Genomic DNA, 19,481 nt, shown 5'->3' with positions numbered 1-19,481 from the left:
TATTTTCTTCCCACACCCCAATGGATGGTCTTGCGCACCCCCTGGGGTGCACGCACCTCACTTTGGAGACCACTGCTCTAGAAAACCTTCAAAAACTTCTCTAGCTTCCTTCCTTCCGTATCCCACTCAGGCTCCCTTGTTTCAGTAGTGCTGGAGAAATCCAAGCTGAACAAAAGCATCCCCAAGTACAAAGCTGTCCAAAAGCTTCAGTGTGTTTGTAGTCTCAATGACCCTACAGGCAGTCGACCAGGATTTAACTGGCCATGTTGTTACTGAAAACTTCTAAACTGTTTTTGAACCGGACACCTCAAACAGGGCACTGATGGGGCCTTTGCTATGCCAACAAATCCCTTTGTAGACAAGTTCAAACCTTATTGACTCTTGTCTGTTTACTATGCTACTTGGTGGCCTTCAAGCTCTTCATGCTGATGATATCGCCTTAAGATAGCTGAAACCATATGCCAAAACTGCATATATTAAATAAATAAATAAATGTGCTTGAGAGAGAATCCAATTCCTTGGCTCCCTTCAGCTGAAGGTAGGGAATTGTTGAGCCCTTCCCGTCAAATACGACTCTGACTTGATGTAGGGTGGTGCTCTTTTCCTCTCAAACGTCTCCTTCTGGAAAAAAGGCTAAAGGAGTGATGAAAGCAAGAGATTTGGTGGCTATGACTCTGCAAGTGGCAACGGATGCTCCTGACATGTTAAGGCAGATTCATAGCTGGATTCCAGTAACATGGTATTAATCCTGGCAGGACCACGTCAGGGCCAGTCCAGAGAGCGTGGCTTTCTGCAACTGCCTACCTCTGTGTCAGACCAACGGGTGTTTTGGATATTGTAGCTTAGGGCTACCCCATCAATCTACTTTCCCCTTCAGAGACCGTTGTCATGCGAGTCTGTTACTAGAAGAAGTGGCTTCATCCAGGTGCTGTAGAGCAGTTAGCACAAGGAGGAAGTTTCTGCTTCTGTTCTGACGTAGCCCAAAGAAAAAAGAGATCTTTTCCTTTTTATGGAGATTCAGCAGACAAGCAAGCAATCTGGGAGACCTCTTCAGCGGAGCTGTGATTGATGGATCATGGAGATGGCTAGTGACTTGCAGACCAGTTCCATCTGGTGAGAAGGCTGCAACCCGTTCTTTCTGACTCAGATCTGACCACAATCATCCATGCCTTTAACTTCGAAGCTAGATTTTTGCAATGCGCTCTATGCAGGGCTGTCCTCGATGGCTGTCTGGAAGCTGCAGCAGTGGGTGGGTTGCCAGGAACGTGCAACTCCAGTGGTCCAGTGCCTGTATTGGCTCCCAGTAACTTTCCAGGTGCAATTCAAGGTGCTGGTTTTGATTTCTAAGGCCCCAAATAGCCTGGGCCCTACATGCCTAAGGGATCGTGTCTACTTGTGCTGCATCATTATTTCTGAGGTCAGGTGAGAACAGCGTTCTGCAAGTACCATTAGTGCACCTAGTCTGCTTGATGGAAACACGTAGGAGGTCGTCCTCAACAGTTGCCCCTTAATCCTTTACCCTGTCCAGAGCCTGAGCCTGGGCATCTTTCAGAAGTGTTGCAAGACCCTTCCTGTTTGGGCAGGCATTTAGCAGACAAGGCTAAACTGGGATGTTGTTTTTGAGGGTTTTTGTTCTATAGGTTATCTTCATTCTCTCATCAATTTCTATACGTTTCTCCTGTTCTGCTCTTTGGTTTGCTTTTGATAAGTTATTTTGCTCTTTTCTGTAAGCCACCCTGAGTCTTTGTTGGGAAAGGCAGAATATAAAACTAATACATAAGATAAGGAGTTTTAGTAGTTCAAAGACTTTAGTAGTAAAATGTGGATTTTTTTCTTGAAAACAAACAGTGTCACTTTTAGTCTTAATTTAATCATTTTGCAACACAGAAAAAGCAGCATGGTATGCGTAAAGTACTGAAAAGTTATTTCATAGTTGTTAAGACAAGTGCATATTCTCTGCTGCGTTTATATTATTTTCCTTGGGAACCAAATATTTTGTGAACCTCCTAAAAGAAGCAAAAAGAATTCAGTCTGCAAACACAGCTTGATGTGCTCCACATACCAAAAAAGTCCATTTCAGATCACACAACAGGGCCTGCTTTTAACTGAAAAAAGGGAGGGAACTCGAGAGTTCTGGCTGAACCTCCTGGTCATGCTCTCACACCCTGATATTACAGCATGTGTGTCATTTTTGACTGCAGTTCTTGCTCAAGCCAAAGAAATAGATTTATTTGGAGTTTGCACCAAGTCCTTATGATTGTAATATTGCCAAGTTTAACTAGTTTAAATCTCCTCAGGGAGGCTTCCAGAAAAACAATAGATTGATTTACAAACCTAACATTTTTTTGTCTTCTGTTTTTGAAACTTTAGAGGACTCCTTGCGTCGCATCTTAAGCTTTTTCTACGCAGTTGAGGGCTAGAGACTTAGCTTATGAAAAGTTAAACCTAAGTTTTGTCCTATTCCTTGTATCAAGAAATTCAGTAAAAAAGGCCAAATGTTGCAGATCTTGCAGTCAAAATTGTGAGAGTTGGTGTCACCGGATGGGCCCATGGTACATGGATTCTCTTGTGCTTGCAGTCCTCTCCAATAGGAAGATTGGAGCTGCTATGCCTGGTCGCAACATAACCGGTTTAGGACAGAAGGGTTTGTCACAATTTGTTTTTCTTTTACTGCCTACATCCGGGGAGTTTCCTTTGGTGGGGCTATCCATTTGCTTAAAAGTAAATACATAGTTGAGTTTTTAGTGCCGTAGCATATGCCACACTCATGCACTCAGCTTTTGAGGCTTCTGTAGTGCAAAGGACCAATTGTGAGTTTATTTTGAGGACAAAGTTGCCTCGCCCATCTGCTTCCTCTCCTGTAGGTTTTTCTTTTTGTCTCGTGACTTCAGTCCATCAGTAATTCATTGCTCTTCAGAGACAAGGAAGAGGTCGTGAAGTCAGGGCCTACAAGAGGAATGAGCCAGCCCTGACCCCTGAGTGCTGTGTTTGGTCCTGTCCTTGCGGTGCTTTGCAGGGACACGCAGGGAGACTCCCATCACTATCTGGTGTTCTCTGAGCCGATCGGGCAGAGGCTCCCAAACTCTCTCATTGTGTACCCCCTTCCAGATTTACCTGCGTATGCTGGCAGGGAGACGCTTTATATTTTAATCCCTTAAATGCCAGTTATGATGATAATGACAACTCCATCTGCCATTACACAACTTCTCCCATGTAGCCCCTGAGGAGATGTCTTGTGTACCACCCTTTGGGAACCCCTGCCATAGGGGGTGGGAGTTCTGTCTGTTCAGCATACTGTACTGGTGGAGATGACCCAGAGCTTGTCACCATGACTAGCTAAGGAAATGGCATAGAGCTGACTTGGACGAGCTGTGTCCTGTCTCCTTTTATCTAAAGGACATGAGCAGTGAACTGACTCTTGAGTATCACCAGAGTGGAAGGAGGAAGGGACCTGGCAGTTGCATTTGCCAGAAAGAGCTGGGAGCAGGGCTCAGGAAGTAGATGGTAGGTTGTAATAAAGAAAAGGGCTTCACATCTAAAGCAGCACAGAAATAAAAAAAAACACTAACTGGAAACGTTAACTTAGTACAGACTCTGTGACAGGAGTGGAGGAGTCTAATTTAAGCTCCCATATCCATTTATATGCATGTAAAGAAGTGCTCGGGTTTCTAGAAGTGATGAGAATCTACTTGCTTCAGTGGGAGCTGCCAGGCGTGCAGACTCTTGAAAGTCTAGCCATTTGTTTTAGCCATGTAAATAAGGTATAAGAGTTGAAGGAAAGCTGTTCGGTTTTTTGGTTTTGGTTTTGTTTTTTAAAAAAAAGGGCAGGTGGGTGGAAGCTTGACCAGAGCATCGAATGTGTTGTATGGACTGAGCACCGGAGGCATGCTGCATTCAGCCTTTTGAAAGTTGACTCTGGTTGGGAGCCCAGATGAGCAGTCTTTCCCTTATCTCATGTAAAACAGAACACCCTTTCTCATGCACTTCTGTGGCATTTTTAGTATTAAAAAAAAAAATGGTTTTAGTCAGGCTAAAGAAAGACGCGCTTCTTAACCATTGTGAGAGGGGATGTTGTGCTGTTTTCAGGGATGGATTTTCCTTTATTGCTTGGATATCTGATCACACATGGGCTTTACAGCCCTTGTATATATTGGACATTAATGTCAACCCTGGAATCTTTCAACATTTTCTGTTCCTTATGACATCCTCCAGTGGTTTTACAGACCCCTGCGCTCTCCTTCTCTTAAAACTAGATTCTTTACTTGACAAATGTTTGTAGTTATTTTTGCTTATTAACTGTCCAAACTAAAAGAGGAAGAGCTCTTTACTATTGGAGTGGAAGAGCTACTAATACTAATGGAAGCTCTTATACTCATGGAAGAACTGACTATTTATGTGCGCCTATGACCCTCTTCATCTGGAATTTTTGGCACTTCATAAACTTCTGTAAAACTTCACAGTTCCCTTCAAGGTAAGAAGATGCTAAGGCATATCCACATAACATCTGCCAGGGCTAGAAAAAGCTACTGGTGTTCTGCAGCATGGTTTGTGTGGCTTGATCCTGTCTATAGAGTCTGTTTGAATGTGCAAGGAGCACCATTTCTACTTTAAAGCTTGCACACAGTAGGCAGACCCTCATACCCACTTTGCAGATGGGTAAATGGAGACAGATCAGTTAAGTCACTTGGATGAAGTCATGCAGGAATTGAATCCATCAGTTTCTAGAGCTTCTGTGGAGCCTAGATGTAAAAACATATTTAGGCTGGCAGCAGTGTGGATGTGGGAAGGCAATATAGCCACAGATCACGGAGGTAGTTATTGGCTGTAACTGCACTTCCTTTTTCAGTGCTAGCACAGTCAGAGCTCAAAAACAGCAGTTTACCAGGAGCTCAGTCTGGGTGCAGGTACGGTCCTCTCCTGCTCTGGAACCACCGTGTTTACATGGAGATGCTGTTTCTGTTGCCTTTGACAGCAGCAAGGTGCTTTCCCTCCTCTATGCAAATTCAGTGACTAGTCCGCTGCTAGCTTGCTATAATCTAAGCTTTTCTTTTCATTGTGCCTAAATCTGGGCCATGCCTCGCTGTTCATAGGTGGCGCATACAGATTACAAACTCTGCTTTTCTTGGCTGGGTCTCTCTTGCTTTCTGGGTCTGCATTACTATAATTGCAGGAAAATGGTTATCAAGGTCAGTTTGCACAAATATACTGGGAGTGTTTTCCGGTTCCAGCAAAATTAAACTTATTTCCTGGACTATTTCAAGCATGAATGTGAATCTGAAGTAACCTCCCCAAACCTTTCTTCAGAAACCCAGATTGCAGCAGTGCCTTGTGGTTGCTGTACCCCAGCAGCTGAAACTTGCTGTAGAGTATGTTCTCTCCAGCTGCACAGCCACTAGATGAACAAATACTTTTTAGTTGGAAGAATGGACATGGAAAAAGTCTTATGCAGAGGAGCTGCTGGGCAGGCAGAATTTGGAGGGTGGGATAGACACTTGCCTTCTCTTATTCAAATAACCTGTTTTTGCTCCCAGTATCTTTAAACCTGAATGGTGACAAACGTTGTCATTACACAGCACTTTCCAGAGCAGCACAGTACTTGACCCTTTGAAGTAGAAGCATCCCCTCACACCCTTCTTCTTTTCATAGGTTTGGTAGACATTAGGGCTGGAAGGGACCTTTTATAGAAGGGAAAGACAATTTGTGACGTGCCCAGGGCCACAGCTGAGTTGCAAGAGGCAATTTGAGCCATTGTCTATATAAAAAGCCATATCTTCTCAGAGTACAATGGGGTAGGTAGGTAATTAACTCTTAATCCTCTGAAAGGTTACTTGGGGACTGAGCTACTTTTCTTCTTCACTTGTATTTTTTAGAACATTGTAGATCAGTAAGTGTTTGTAATCAGATTGGTATTAAATTGCATGTTTCTCTTTCGTTTTTAGTTACCTAGAAACTGGAAACTTGCAGGAATGAAAGGCAACCCTTCTTGGCCTTATCTCTTCTAGGAAAAGTCCAGGCTCCTTCTCCAGCAGTGCTCTGCTCCATACTTCTGTTTGCAAATTGCTTGGGTCCTTCTGGTTTCTCATGCAGGGTCTTTTGAGCATCGTTCTTGTGAGAGGTACTTCTTTGCCCCAATCCCTTATCCTGTCTGGTTCCCTTACAGGACTTCTCCCAGCTTCTGCATTGTGCCCTCAATACCCAGCCCAAATCCAAATCTCAAACTTGTGCTTTCCAGCAGAGGCTCGTTCTCAGGTGTCCACTGCCTGCAGAGTGTTGGGCAGTTCAGGCATGAAGGAGGCCAAGTCACTATCCCAAGATATTTAGGCCTGCTGGTTGACTAACGTATTTTGTTTTAAATTGTGTATCTCTTGATGAATAAGTAGAGCTTTGGGATCAGTTTGAAAACTGATAAATGTAATCTCGTAATCGAGCCACTGCATGCCAGCCTGTGGGATCTGATATCTGAGCTGATGCTAAAACAGTGTCTTGGTATAACAAGCCTGCGTGCACGAAGTTGATAAACGCAGTTATAAAAACTGGGAAATTTCCAGTCCTCCCACAGGAGCTAATTATGTCGGAGGTGGCAGAGGGGTACGTGGGCTGGCTGCAGTCATCTGGTTGTCCTGCAGCCAGCAGCCTAGTAAACTGCAGAGAATAACTGGCTTCTTACAGCAGGAGAAATAAACACTGAGCTCTGTTCTCCTTAATACAGGGTGCTTCTAAAGCCTTTTTTGTTGTTGTTGAGAATACTCAGCAAGTTGAGTGTATGGGAAGAGCTGATTTTTCCCTTCACTATTGAATGCAGGAAATTATCTGTGTTCTTCCAGGCTTAGAAACAATGGTCTGCGAGCTTCTTGCCTCTGACACTGCCAAAATTCTGCTCCATGCCCTTGTAACATGGTGACGTTATTATAATTGCTTATCCAAGTCCACCCGTTAGCTCCACTGTTCCAAACCACAATCCCTGGCCATGTCTTGGCTTGCTGTCTCCTTGCGCTAGTCTTTGATGGATTGTGTTCTGTCGTAATCTAGTCCCTTTCCCCTCCTCGCTCCCTGCCCAGGCTCTTCATTCAGCTTCTTGCTGTAGTTCATTCATCCCTTGCTCTCTCCCCACCTCGCTGTTTCTTTTTTGGCTCTCCAGAGCTCTCCCACTTGCTGTTTCTCACTCTGCTCATCATGTTCCAGGTCCTCTCAACGCACGATTCCTCTAGCCACTTCGTACACATGCTTTGTGCGCTGATGTTTGTGTGACCAAACTTTGTGGTGGTGAGGGGAGCCTGTTCAAATTGTCCTGCTTAGCTTGTGACGTTTTTCTTATGCTGCACTTGCCCAGTACCTGAGTATTACAAATGAGATGTTATATGAGGTCATAGCACAGGCGGTTGGTAGCAGATTAGTGTCAGTGGTAGCCTTGCTAAAGGCAATTGAATTGAAATGCATGGCTCTGATCACAAAGGGTGCATCTACACATGCACTTTAATGCACATTTGCCTGTTTTAATGCTTATTAAAGCATCACTAAAAAAATTGTGCTATTTAGCTAATGCACGTTAAAATAGGCTAATGCACATTAAGTGTCACTTAAACCGTGCTCTTTAGTTAATGTGTATTAAGACAGGTTAATGTGTGTTTTCCTAGCTTCTCACAGTGGAGATACCAGATTTAATGTGCATTAACTAAAGTGGGTCAGTGCACATGTAGATGCACCCACTGAGCCCCTGAGCTTGGTCCTTGCATTAGAGTTGTGTGAAGGCGTTGGACAGAGCCACCAAGGACAGTGTTGCCACAAGCTGCGCTGTTCCCATTGTGGCAGATTTTAGGGATCTGTGCCTTTTGAGTGGGTTTCATTGGGGTGATTTGTGTTACTTTTGCTTTCTTTTGCACAACAGGCTTATTTATGTTGAGACTGAGACCGAGTGAGAAGCCATTGGTGTTCTGTAGCACTGCGTGGTCTTTTATCTCAAATTCAGTGATACTTGGAATGTCTTTTAAAAAAAAAAATCCCCCTGTTGCTGGAGTCATGTGGTTGAGATGCTTCACACTTACTTTTTTAAAAAAGGGTCTACCTCTTAAGCACAGAGGAAATCCTTGACAGCCTGAAGCTTAAGTTAAAAGCTGGATGGCAAAGGAAATGCAACACTTAAGCCCGTACTATGGGATTTTGAGGGCTAACTTGATCATTATTTTTGTTTTTGACAGTGTGGGGCTGACAGCACTGCTGTAGCTGGCCTGCAGGCTAGCTCACTCCCAAGGTCACTTGAATATTCTCTCTGGTTGCAGCGCAGAAAAGGAGTCCCATGTCTGTCTGTCATTGTGGATGAAGCTATGATGGAGGCCTGGTTCAGGACCAAGCAAGAGAATGCCCTGACTTGTTTGACCTGTGAGGCAGTTTGATTTCTTTTTCAGGAAACTCTCCCCTCCTCTAGGAAGAGGCACAATACAGATTTGTTCCTGTCGAACCAGCAAGCTGAACTTCTGCTTTGGCACCAGGAGCCTGGGTAGATTTCAGCATGGATAAAGGTGTAGGAAGGGAATACTTCTACCTTTGCTGCGGTGCCAACATCTGTGCTATGCCAAAGATAACGTTGTTCTGTTGAGTCATCGAGGCAAAAAGTAAATGAAACCCATAGCAATTGCTTTTAATATCTAGCAACCAGATTAAATTAATCACTCATCTGCTGTTCTTCTGAGCTTGTTTGTGATGCAGTCAGTCAGCCGCTGCGGCCCTGCCATGTGATGACACACGACTTATGAGTCCATTGTGACAAGGTGCCAATATCGCTCCATTTTTTTAAGTCTCCACGAAACTTTCCCAACAGCATCCTTCGTGTTCACGCTTGCAGCCTGATCTAATCTCTTCCCCTGCATGCAAGTACATGTGTGCAACACCTGTTTTAATGCCTGCAGCGTTGCCTTGAGACTAGGACCGTGCTGCAGCTGTACGCACTTTCTGTCTGAGATCTCTGGCACCACAATGTTTCGGGGGCATAATGAAGTCCAGTGTTCCTGGAGCAAGAACGACTTTCCCTCCTTCAGCATATTCTTATCGCGCAGAGCTCATTCGTGGTGGCAGCAGGGTAAACAGCAAGTATTGGGAACAAAGCTTTCTTTTTTTCCTCTTGCAGTAGCAAATAGGCCACCCTCCTTCTCATTCTCTGTGTTTAGGGCAGAGCAGCAAATAAACACAACTGAGCACAATGGCATTGTTGGAGGGTTCGGGGAAAGGAGGCTTCAGGCTGGCCTGACTGCTTATAGCAATGACGTGCACTGCAGCTGCTTCAACCAGCATCATTTGCATGAGGAACCGCAAACCAGGCCTGCTGGGCCACAAGGCAAAGCTATGAAAATCCTCTGCCTGTGGGCTAAAGTGTAGGGCTAGAAAGCACGGTGTGTGACACCAGCATGGTGTATAACACAGCATGGACAACTTGGTTGGGAAGGCTCCCACTGTGCCTGGGAGTGCAGGAGAGATTGGACCCCAGAAACAGGACTTCCGTCTCCAGCAGCTCAGTGCATTTATTAAGATTTTTTTTGTAGCACTTGCCAAGTATGGCAGGTTCCTGCTAGGAGGCCTAGTGGCTTCTGTACACCACGCGCTGCAGACTTGGGTTTGATTCCCTGTTTTAAATCAGTGGCTGGGTTATGAATACAGTGCAACTGCCCTGACTGTTTCCTGCTGGAGCTGCTGGAGCAAGCTAGCTTTCCTCTGCTGCATTTTTGTTAGTGGGCTTACACCTGCTGGTCTTTATCTTGAAGTGGGGCAGTTGGACCCTCTCTTAATAACCAGTAAGTGTCAGTTGGAAACCTGTTTGCTCTCTCTGCCAGGGTGCTGCGTATTTGGTTATAATATCTTCTATCAAATTAGTGTATGCAAATGATCAATAGGTGAGTGAATTTTTAAAATAGATTTTAGTTGGGCTTTTCTCTTCTCGGCTCTTGATCATTCATTCCTTTTTGATAGCCCAATATTAAAGCCTTTTTTGCCTCTTTGCTTTGGAAGAGGCCAGTGTAAAGGAGAAGTGTGCATTGTAGAAAATGTAGGACCGGAAGAGATCTCAAGAGGACTTGTAAATTCAGGCTCCCTACCAAAGTAGGGCTAGGTATACCCAGTCTGGCCCCTTACAGGTTTGTTTGACCTGTTCTTAAAAACCTTCAGCAAAGGAGATTCCCCAGCATCCTTAGGGAGCTTCTTCCAGTATTTCACCATCTTAACAGCTAGAAAATTTTCCCCGATAACCAATCTTTGCCACAAATGAAGCTGATTTTTCTTTCTTGGCTTTTCTTTATGGAAGTGGGCTTGGAAAACAAGTGATCACTGTGTTCCTTGTTAATAGCCTATTTATGTGTTATCAGGCACTCCTCTCTTTCAGTCTTTTTTAGACTAAACAAACCCAATTCCTTCAACCTTTCCTTATAGGTCATGTTTTCTCAACTTTTGTGTCGTTCTTTTTGAACTCCTTCAGACGCTCTCTAGTTTAGGACTGTCTTAATGTTTGGTACTTTGAGTTGGACAGCATTCCTACTGGCCTCACTGATACCAAGAAGAGCTCAATAACTATCTCCTGTGTCTTGCATGTGATAATCATAGCATGAGATTCGCCTTTTTATTTGAAACAGCATCACATTGTTGACTGACTTAATTTGAGGTCTGCTATCATCCCCAGATCCTTTTGTGGTCTAAATTGCTGTTTAGACAGCTATTTCCCGTTCTTTATCTGTGCATTTGTTCTCCTTTCTGAGGTTTTTTACGTTTTGCCCTTTTTTTGTTGTTGCTTTTATTGAATTTCATCTCACTATTTTCAGGACACATCTCGAGTTTGTCAGGATGCTATTTAATCCCAATCTCATAAGCACTTCCACCTTTATTTTAGGTGTACTTTCTGTTCATGTAATTTAATGAAACAAATTAAAGAACTTGCAAGCTGTTTCTAGCATGGATTCTGTGTTGGACTTGATAATACCAGATATAAATGGTGCCTTGCCCAGGTGAGAGAACCTAAAACTGGCACACATCAATATGTATATTAGACCAGAATTGCCAGCCCCCTTTCGTGATATTGTCTTTTCTAGCTTTGGGAAATGAAACGTACAACTTTTAAAATTCTTTCCAGATGTCTTATCTAGGTTGGAGCAGTGAGAAGAAACTTCCCTGTTCCCCCTTCCCCCTTGCAGTAAAATATAGATGCAAGGTCAGGCCACGATAGTATATTGACACTTTTAAATATGAACCTTTGGCCAGATCATGGTAGAAGGAGAAAGGTCGATGCTGGAGGCAGAGGGCGTTGTGTGCCAGGTACGCGGGGACTTCCTCAGCAAAGTGCAGGGGAGCCAAGTCGATACCTTTTACGGGGAGGACTGTGAATCCTGGTGCAGCTGTTTAAATTTCCCACCGCCATGTGCCCTGCTGAGCAAGCTTCACTCAGTCTCCTGGTCAGGGGGAAGTGCAAGGAGGTGGAAGGGAAGACATTATGGAGGAGTGGAGTTTCACATTGCTTTACAGAGCCTCTCTCTGGCAAAGGATCTATTCCAGGCACACTCAGTAGCTGTCAGGTGCAGCCTTAGCTATATACATGGAGCATATTTAATCTGGTTGGCGCTGAATTTGTGGACAGAGCCAACATCCACCCGACGCTACTGTACCATGCATCACACAGTATTTAGGCATCTGTTGTGCTTTGACTTTGTGTTGTATTTAGGACACCAACTTCTGCAAAACACTTTGGGGCTCGTGGCTGCATAGCTGACGTTTCTGAAGAGCCCATCACCATAATATCCAACTACTGTGAGAGGAGTACGGGGTGGCTGCCTATTAGAATTTAGTATCAGTATATTTTAAAATAATTAACATGAGTCTTTTTCTAGGTCATACCAAACGCAAAGAATTTTTCTGAAAACAGCAACAGCAAAATCTTTCAATTGAACTGTTAACATCAAGCTTAACGTAAGTAATTAATGGCAAATTCTGTTTTGTCTTTTCAGTACATCAACTGTGGTAACCTGGAACAGCTCTTAGACAGTAACCAGCATCTGCCCTGGACAGTGAGGGTGAAATTGGCCTGGGACATTTCTCTGGGAGTCAGTTATCTTCACTATAAAGGCATTTTCCACCGGGACCTTACGTCAAAGGTACCAAGCATAGAACAAAGGGGACTTTAATGGATGTATTATTCTCTAAGAGCACTTCCTTGCTGGCAAATATAACTAGTAGCCTAGTCCAGTCCTTCACCTCCTCGCCCTGTTACATAAAACATTATTTAGAAGAACGTGAGAAAGTTGAAATGCAGTTCACAGGATTAAAACTTTTCCACAGAACAAATTATTTTGAGCAAGTTGACTGTAAGCCAAAGAAGTAACTGACCTGGAAGGTTGTTGCTTGTAAATGAGTCTGGATTAGGGTTTCTGAGAAGGCGGCTGAAAAGTTCAGCTCATAATTGCATTTAATTTATTTAAGTCTCAGGCTACTTAAGGATAAAATTCTAATGATTGGAACTAGATAAAAATCCTGTGATGGTACCAGAAGAGTGGAGGGAAATTTTTCTAAACCCAGTTTAAAATCTTATTCTTATTTTAAACATCCCAAGCTGTGTGTCCAAAGGGAAGGGTGCGGGCTTGCCATAGATCCAACCTTCACTCTTATTTTCAGACCTCCTCTCCTCTCCACCAAAGTTGAATACATCAGTCCCTCCAAAAAATTCCATGTGAGAGAGGGTCCTATGGAGAAGGAGAAATCCAGTATGGGAAATAGGAGGCAGTCACTTGGAGAGGCATGTGGTTGCCAGGGAAGAGCTTTAAAGTTAAGGTTCAACTTGGCTTTTTTGTAATATGAGCATGTGAATGGCTAGAGCCACCAGTACAATACCAAGCCTCTCCTCCCCCTGAGCATAACTTGGGGATATCCACAACACCAGCTCAGGCAAGATAACTTTTCCATTAATAACTGCAAAGACCTGCCTCTGGAGCAGATTCATAGTGTTGTCTCTTTGGAAGTGTTGTCCACGGGGTATTCTAGGGGTATCTGTCTGTGCTGCAATGGGTATGGCTATAGCTTATGTAGATGACCCCAGGTAGCTTTATAATGGCTAGCAAAGATGGGCATAACAGTATGGTTGCAGTAGCATTGAGCTCTAGGCTAATTACCAGATCTTAACCCTGATTCTTAATGGCCTTTGCAGCCCAGGCTGAGGTCTGTACTGCTGTGGCTTGCCTGGTACTGTCCAGGTCCAAGCTGGTTTGGGTACATCTACACGAGTTGCATGCTGCAGGGTCCACCTGCCACAAACCAGTTCTTGAGAAAACCTTAGATTGTACTTCTCAGAAGGTTTTGGCTGAAGTGGCGCATTCTTTCAAAGTTAATAGCCTGTTTATTATTTTTTTTGCCTGGGAATAATTTGAATTTGGAACAGTGGTAAAACGAAGGAGTTTTGACAGCTGGGAAAAGTGTGCATGTTCATGTGCATGCATGTGCCCATGTGTGTGAACCCAGAGTATATGCCATTCTTAATTGCAGGTGACTGAGATTTCCGGAGTGAAGGTTAGTCCTAATCACTTGATTAGTTTCCTAGCCGGGGTAACTTTGTCCTGCTAAATTCCTCCCTGCAGTTTAAATTTAGCTAATAGTTTTCTCTGTGTCATATTTAAACTTTTTTCTGTAGCTGTAGGGTTAGCATTTGAACAAATGTCCTCACTTCAGAGGTGGCAGCACTTAATTGGTGAGTGAAATGATTCATTTAGGAGGTTAGCGGAATTGGGGACCTACCTCAGTCGTGGGGAGACAGTGGGTTTTTTGGTGGCGCAGAGCCAATTTTGTGGTGGCCCACCCCTCACTGCTGACTGGGGGGGAACCTTTGCTCAGTCTGTCCCTACTGCTTTTTTTGGGTTGGTTTCATGGGAAATCATGGCCATTGCACGCAACAATGTTTTTTGCTGTTCCCACAAAATCTGTGAAACTGCAGTTTAGGTAGGTCCCTAATTATAAACATAACTCGCCTGAACTCTTCAGGGATTTCTAGGATGAGTTGGATGTTTGACCCTGACTTATCAAAAAACTTCACTTCTGTTACTTCAAATTGTCTAGTCAAGTTAAGCACAATATTGATGAGCTAAAGATGTAGCTCAAGAGTATCCTTTGCTATTCTTCCGGCTTTTGAGGAGTTTTAGGGTGGTCTGTCACAAAGAACCAATGTCACATAGGGAAAACACTGTGCTTGCAGTGTTCAGAATCGGCAAACATGCCGGAGTAGCCAGTCATATGAAAATCCATTTTCCAAGTCCTCTGTGAAGGCTTTTGTTGCTCTGGAGCTTTGCATAATTGTGTGTAGTTCTTGGGAGCTGTCTTATCAGTCCCTCAATGCTGGCTATTGTTGTAGCATTGAAACAGCCATTTAGAAACTACACTGCTCCAAGGAGCGCTTGGTGCGAGCGCAACAGCAAACCCATCTGTGCTGCTGGGAACGGAAAGCGCGATGGCAAAACGTGGGCCTTGCCCCACAGAACTGGCAGTTCTGCTCTTTGTTCAAACACAGAAGATAACGTGCATTGACAGGTTGTGGTGGGGGCTGGAAGTGTGAGCCATCAGTTGTGCTGTGAGCTTCCCTTCCTGGCCCTCCTGTTCCACAAAAAACATTGAGCAATAATTAGTGCTCATCTTCAGTTTTTGCGAAGAAAATTGGACAAAATGCCTGCTCCAGATGTCTGTGAACTTCAGCGCAGCGTTATCGATCTGTTAGGGACATATGCTGTAAATGAAACCAGTTGTTCTGTAAATGCTTCCTCCTGAATGGTAAATGGGTGACTCTCCTTCACCTGAAAGGATGCAATTCATGATGGCAGGGTGGGGGAGAATCAATAAATCACTGTAGCAGAGACATGGGTTGCACAGATCAGGTGTCTTCTGGCTGTGGCTCATGAGGATGTGGCTAATTGTTCACTGTTAGGAGGAACAAGCTCCCACTCTTATTAGCACTGCAGTTAAAACGTTTAATGTCAGTTCAGGAAAGATCTGACGTGCTCGAGCCTCTGAGCAAGTGTCGTGGCAGGGTTTGCCGTGGGTTGGCAGGGGTTAAGCAGGAACACCATTGAAAGCTCTTTGTAACTGACCCACTTTTCTTTCCAAACGCAGCAGCATTTGAAGCAATGATCCTGGTAATCAAAAGAGGGCAAACACAAGGGATTTTGAGTGTTTGCAAACATTGGAAGGGCTGCGGCAGCCAGAGATTCGCTTGAATGGCTGGAGCCGGCTGTACCAGTCAAGGCGAGAGCAGCCGCTCATCAGTTTTCTTTTTCCTTTTACTTGTTATGTCGAAATGGGTTGAGATCCTTCTGCAAAAATATACCTCCATAAGGACTTCTTCATAGAGGGGGCAGGCTCTTTTATCGAAGCAGCTTAAAAAAACTGGCAAGAATAGATTTCTCCTCTGTTTTACCTTTTTCCCCACTTTCTAGCAAACTTTGATTGCTTTTGCTTTTTCTTGTAGTAATTACCATTCCTGAACGTTGTGTACTCCATCAGCGACGGCAGCAAAAATAGGTCTGGTTGTAGCAATAGTTCTCTGTGGGCATGTGAGGATCAATGGTGCTATGCCTCACAAAAATAAAAGCCTTGTGCGGGGGGCAGGGAAAGGTCCTGGAGTGAGATACTATGCAGATTTTCTTTTTGTCACATAGTTTAAATGATAAAAGTTGACTTGTGGGTTTCCCCCAAGGTGAAGGGGAGGGGTGAGGATCTTGACTCTGCATGCAGGAGGTATGACCAGAGGTTGATTTAGGGCAAGAGCTATTTTGAGCTCCGTTGGCACTTAGGATGGTTGAAGCAGCAGTACGTCCATATCTCTTTCCTCTCCATGGCTGTGTGCACCTGTGTCCCTGGAAGGGAGGTGATCAGACGTAAGAGTCGATGCTGCCAGTCAGAGGATGAGGCCAGCGGAGAGGTAGTGGCAGGACGCAGACACTTAAACAGCCCTTGACTCACAGAGCTGGTCTCCATGGCTGTCACATGCTGCTCGCCGTTCCATATCTAAACTGCAGCACAGCCTGTCTCGGAGCCGGTGGGTCACATCTTCCATTTGCCACATATTAAAAAAGCATGGAAAATTTTTGCCTCAATCGTCAGACCTTTTTCCAAGTTCTAACCACCCGAAAGTACATCAGGTTATGGCCTTAACTATGCGGATGTCTCTTAGAAAAGATGGTAGAGAAACAAAAACGTATTACAGGAAACGCTTGAAAGACTGTGAAGGAACCAGTGGACAAATTCTCTAATGTGATTTTTTTGGGCAGCACTTGTCTTCTCTGCTGATGACCAGATATAATAAGGCTAGTGAGGTGCGTAACAGGGTGTGTGGAAAGGAGCAGGTCTCCCTGGACAAAGCTGGGTTCTTGTGTACCCCAGAAAAACTCATCCACCTGTAATGGCTAAGCAAGGAGTGTTTCTGTGCCTTGAACTCCTCAAACTCGGGTTTGAAAACAAGGTAATAAATTTTCTGAGGGGCTTTCTGTGACATTCATTGTGATTGTATGTACTTTCAGAAATATTGATGCATTTATTTTCCACAGTAACCCAGTGAGATGAAGGTCTCTGTTGCCATTTTGCAAGCACAGAGGTTAGGGTTAGGAGGGCCTAATATGGGGTACCTTGTTCGGGACACTCTGACTTTTTCAGAGTGCTTGGCATTTTGCAGCACTTTGTGTGCAAGGCATGGCTCTCGCTAGCTGTGTTGACCCCGGGGTCTCAAGGTAGGCCTGCAGATAAGGAGCACCACACAGCTGAAAAGTCCTGGTTTAAGCAACTTCCTAGCACAGTGCGAGAACACTGAGGCAGAGGGAAAATCCAGTTTGCAAGCACATCGTTCAGGTGTCTGTGCCATGTGGCCATCCCTGGTCTTTGGGCCACCCCAGGTCATGCTCGCATCTTCCAGCTTCTGCAACAAGTGAACCAGGGGTCCTGCTTTCAGCTCTACTGTCTCCTTCACATACTGCTCTGATTCATCCCAGAGCAGGTCCCTCCTGGGCTCTGGGCAAGGGTAGTTGTGTGGAAAAATGTGCTATATAATCAGATGATTAAAGTCCTTTAACTGTAATGAATGCACCCAAGAGAACTGAATTCAGGTTTGATGGGGAAACTTTTGCTTTCTTAACTTGAATGCTTGAATTCACAACCTTATTCCCCCCCCCCCACATGCACACTTAATTACGGGTGGTTTTGTGCAACTTCCTAGCCTTTTAATAAACCAAACCAGAAAGCAAACTAGAAACATTGCCTGGCATCATCCTGGTGCTGTCTTCGAGCAGGCTGGGGATGCTGAGATCCTCTGCTGCTTGAGCTGGGGGAGTAACAGCAGTAGCAGGTTGTCATTTCCATGGGCTAGCATGACTGGAAGGTAAGAGCCAGATTTCACCAGTTGTTTGACAGCAGAGGAAGAATAGGTATGGGGATCTTGAGGCCTTCTGCCCACTTCCCAAGGTTGACCCCTTCTGTCCTGTCTCTTCCCCATCCCAGCCTTTATTCCAGCTCCTTCTCGTCTCTTCAGTCCTTGGGCCTCTCCTAGTCCCAAAGCTTTTCCTTGTCTAGTGATTCCTAGTTTCTAGGCACCAGCTCCATGTCCTCAGTCTCTTTGCCCAAATAGATCCCATATCTGCCTTCCTCAGGTCCTCGTCCTGTCTGTCTCTCCCTTTTGACCTCCGCTCGCTCCCCTCCCAAGCTACCCCTCCAGTCTGTCAGCCCTGCCACCCTAGGCTCCTTTTCCCAGTCTTTGTCCAGCCAGTCCCAGTTCTTTGCCCGCATCTCAGCTCTGTCTTTTTACTCCCCCACCTTACTGGTTCCCAGTTTCTCCAACCACTGCCTGTCTTGGCTTTCAGCCTGCCCAGGGTTGTTTTCCAGACCCCCAAGGCACCCCATCTCGATATGCTTCCTCTCCACAGGCTGGTCCAGTCCTTGCCTCCTCTTCATTCAACTCAGCAGCTTGTCTTCTATACCGCCGGGGCCCCATCCGGGAGCAGTCGTCGTGAACACGGGGCAGAGACTCTCACCTGTCTAGCAATGCCTATTACAGGCCAGAGCCACCATTGCATGGAAAGTCCTGCCCAGCCCCAGGCTGGCACGTGCCTCTTGTCGACGCCGTCTCCAGGGAGCTCAGCTGCCAGTTCTTGCTAGTCTCTACAGAGACTGTGCAAACTATCGTTATTCCAGAGGTTTGTAACTTGGTCCAGTTGAGTGGATTTTCATGTGGATATCAGCCTTCATCCTTGCAGGGTAGGACACCTCCTGCCAAGCTTCAGGTCCCTCCAAAGCCAGAGGGCAGTTGTTTCTCAGAGAAAAAAATTCTCAGTACTTAACGGGGCAGAGTGTGCCGTGTCCTAGCTTGGTTCAGAGAGAGGGTTTCGCTCCTGGGGCCACTGTCAACCTGAATCGGTCTGGAGCTGAGAAAGCTGCAGTCCAAGCCGCCCAACCGAATTGTAAGCAACTGGAAACGGGGGCTTAGAATAGGAAGCGTTAGGCCAGCCTAATGATAGGTGGTGCTGCCAGCTTCCCCTACGCAAGCTGTGGGCTCGCTGCAGTCTTTTCATGCGATGTGCTGTTTGCTTACTTTAGAAACCCAGCAACTATTTCTAGTCGTAGCAGAGTCGGTTGAAAAGCATTGAAACGCAAACCGGGACTGTGTCGCTGAGGAAATGTGCTGTTGTGGCGATTGAGAGTTGTCTGGGACTGTAGCATTGCTGTTGGTCGCCTCCTTGTCTGCGCTGTTCCCGGCAGGAGGAAGCCAGCTGATGCCTTCCAGCTGATGCACAGGTTGTTGGACTGAGGAGCAGTTGCCAGAGGCCAGCGGGTGACACAGCAAGAACGTTAATGAAGATATTGATACGAACTGGAATAAAATCCCTCGCAAAGGAATTCATGCTCAGTGTCAGATTGAAGAACAAAATGCAGCAGGCTCTTCGCTTGCCTGGCTTATTTTTAACTCCCAAATTCGTGAGTCTATTTCCATCTTTGTTTACGTCGAACAGAGAGGAGACCACAGCTCTCGCCCGAGCCAGGTCGGGCTGTGCAGAGCAGATGTGGAGCTCCCCGAATGCACAAAAGGGGCTTTATGCATGCTCACATCTGTCTCTGCATAAACAGCTTGGTTAACCCTTGCGAGCTCATACACAGAGCACCTCCCTTTCATCAGAGCAAATATCTGGTGTCTCCCCCATTTAAAAAGGAAAACAAGTCGGACATGGTGTTGCTGGGCTGTGTAAAACCTCCTGGAGAAACAAGGCATCTAGATCTTTGTGGGGATGTTCAGCGAGAAAGCTTTGAAATCCATCATGTTTCATTGCACTGCAGCTCCTACCAAGAGCTGGGGTGGAGGAGGGAAGGGGTTTTTTTTGATAGCCTGTTGTAGGACAGCTTGGCTCTTCATTTCCCTGGCTGGCCCTGCTGTCACCCTTTCCATTTCTGAACTCGGTTCCACTAGAAAAAGTTCTTTGCACCAAAGCAGTTGCTTTTTC

The 19,481-nt window shown here is 45.3% G+C and overlaps 1 protein-coding gene across 3 annotated transcripts in view; it reads left to right on the top strand.

The window, feature by feature from the left end:
- Positions 1-19,481, top strand: part of TESK2 (testis-specific kinase 2) — a 101,805-nt gene that overhangs the window by 60,389 nt on the left and 21,935 nt on the right. For all 3 annotated transcript variants that reach the window (XM_019531333.1, XM_019531334.1, XM_019531335.1), the window contains exon 5: positions 11,976-12,122. In XM_019531333.1, the coding sequence (XP_019386878.1) occupies positions 11,976-12,122 (147 nt within the window). The remainder of the gene's footprint in view (positions 1-11,975; positions 12,123-19,481) is intronic.

This window comes from Crocodylus porosus, unplaced genomic scaffold (genome assembly GCF_001723895.1).
Source record: "Crocodylus porosus isolate Cpor-Errol unplaced genomic scaffold, CroPor_comp1, whole genome shotgun sequence".
Lineage (NCBI taxonomy): Eukaryota > Metazoa > Chordata > Crocodylia > Crocodylidae > Crocodylus > Crocodylus porosus.
This window is presented reverse-complemented; position numbering and strand designations above follow the sequence as displayed.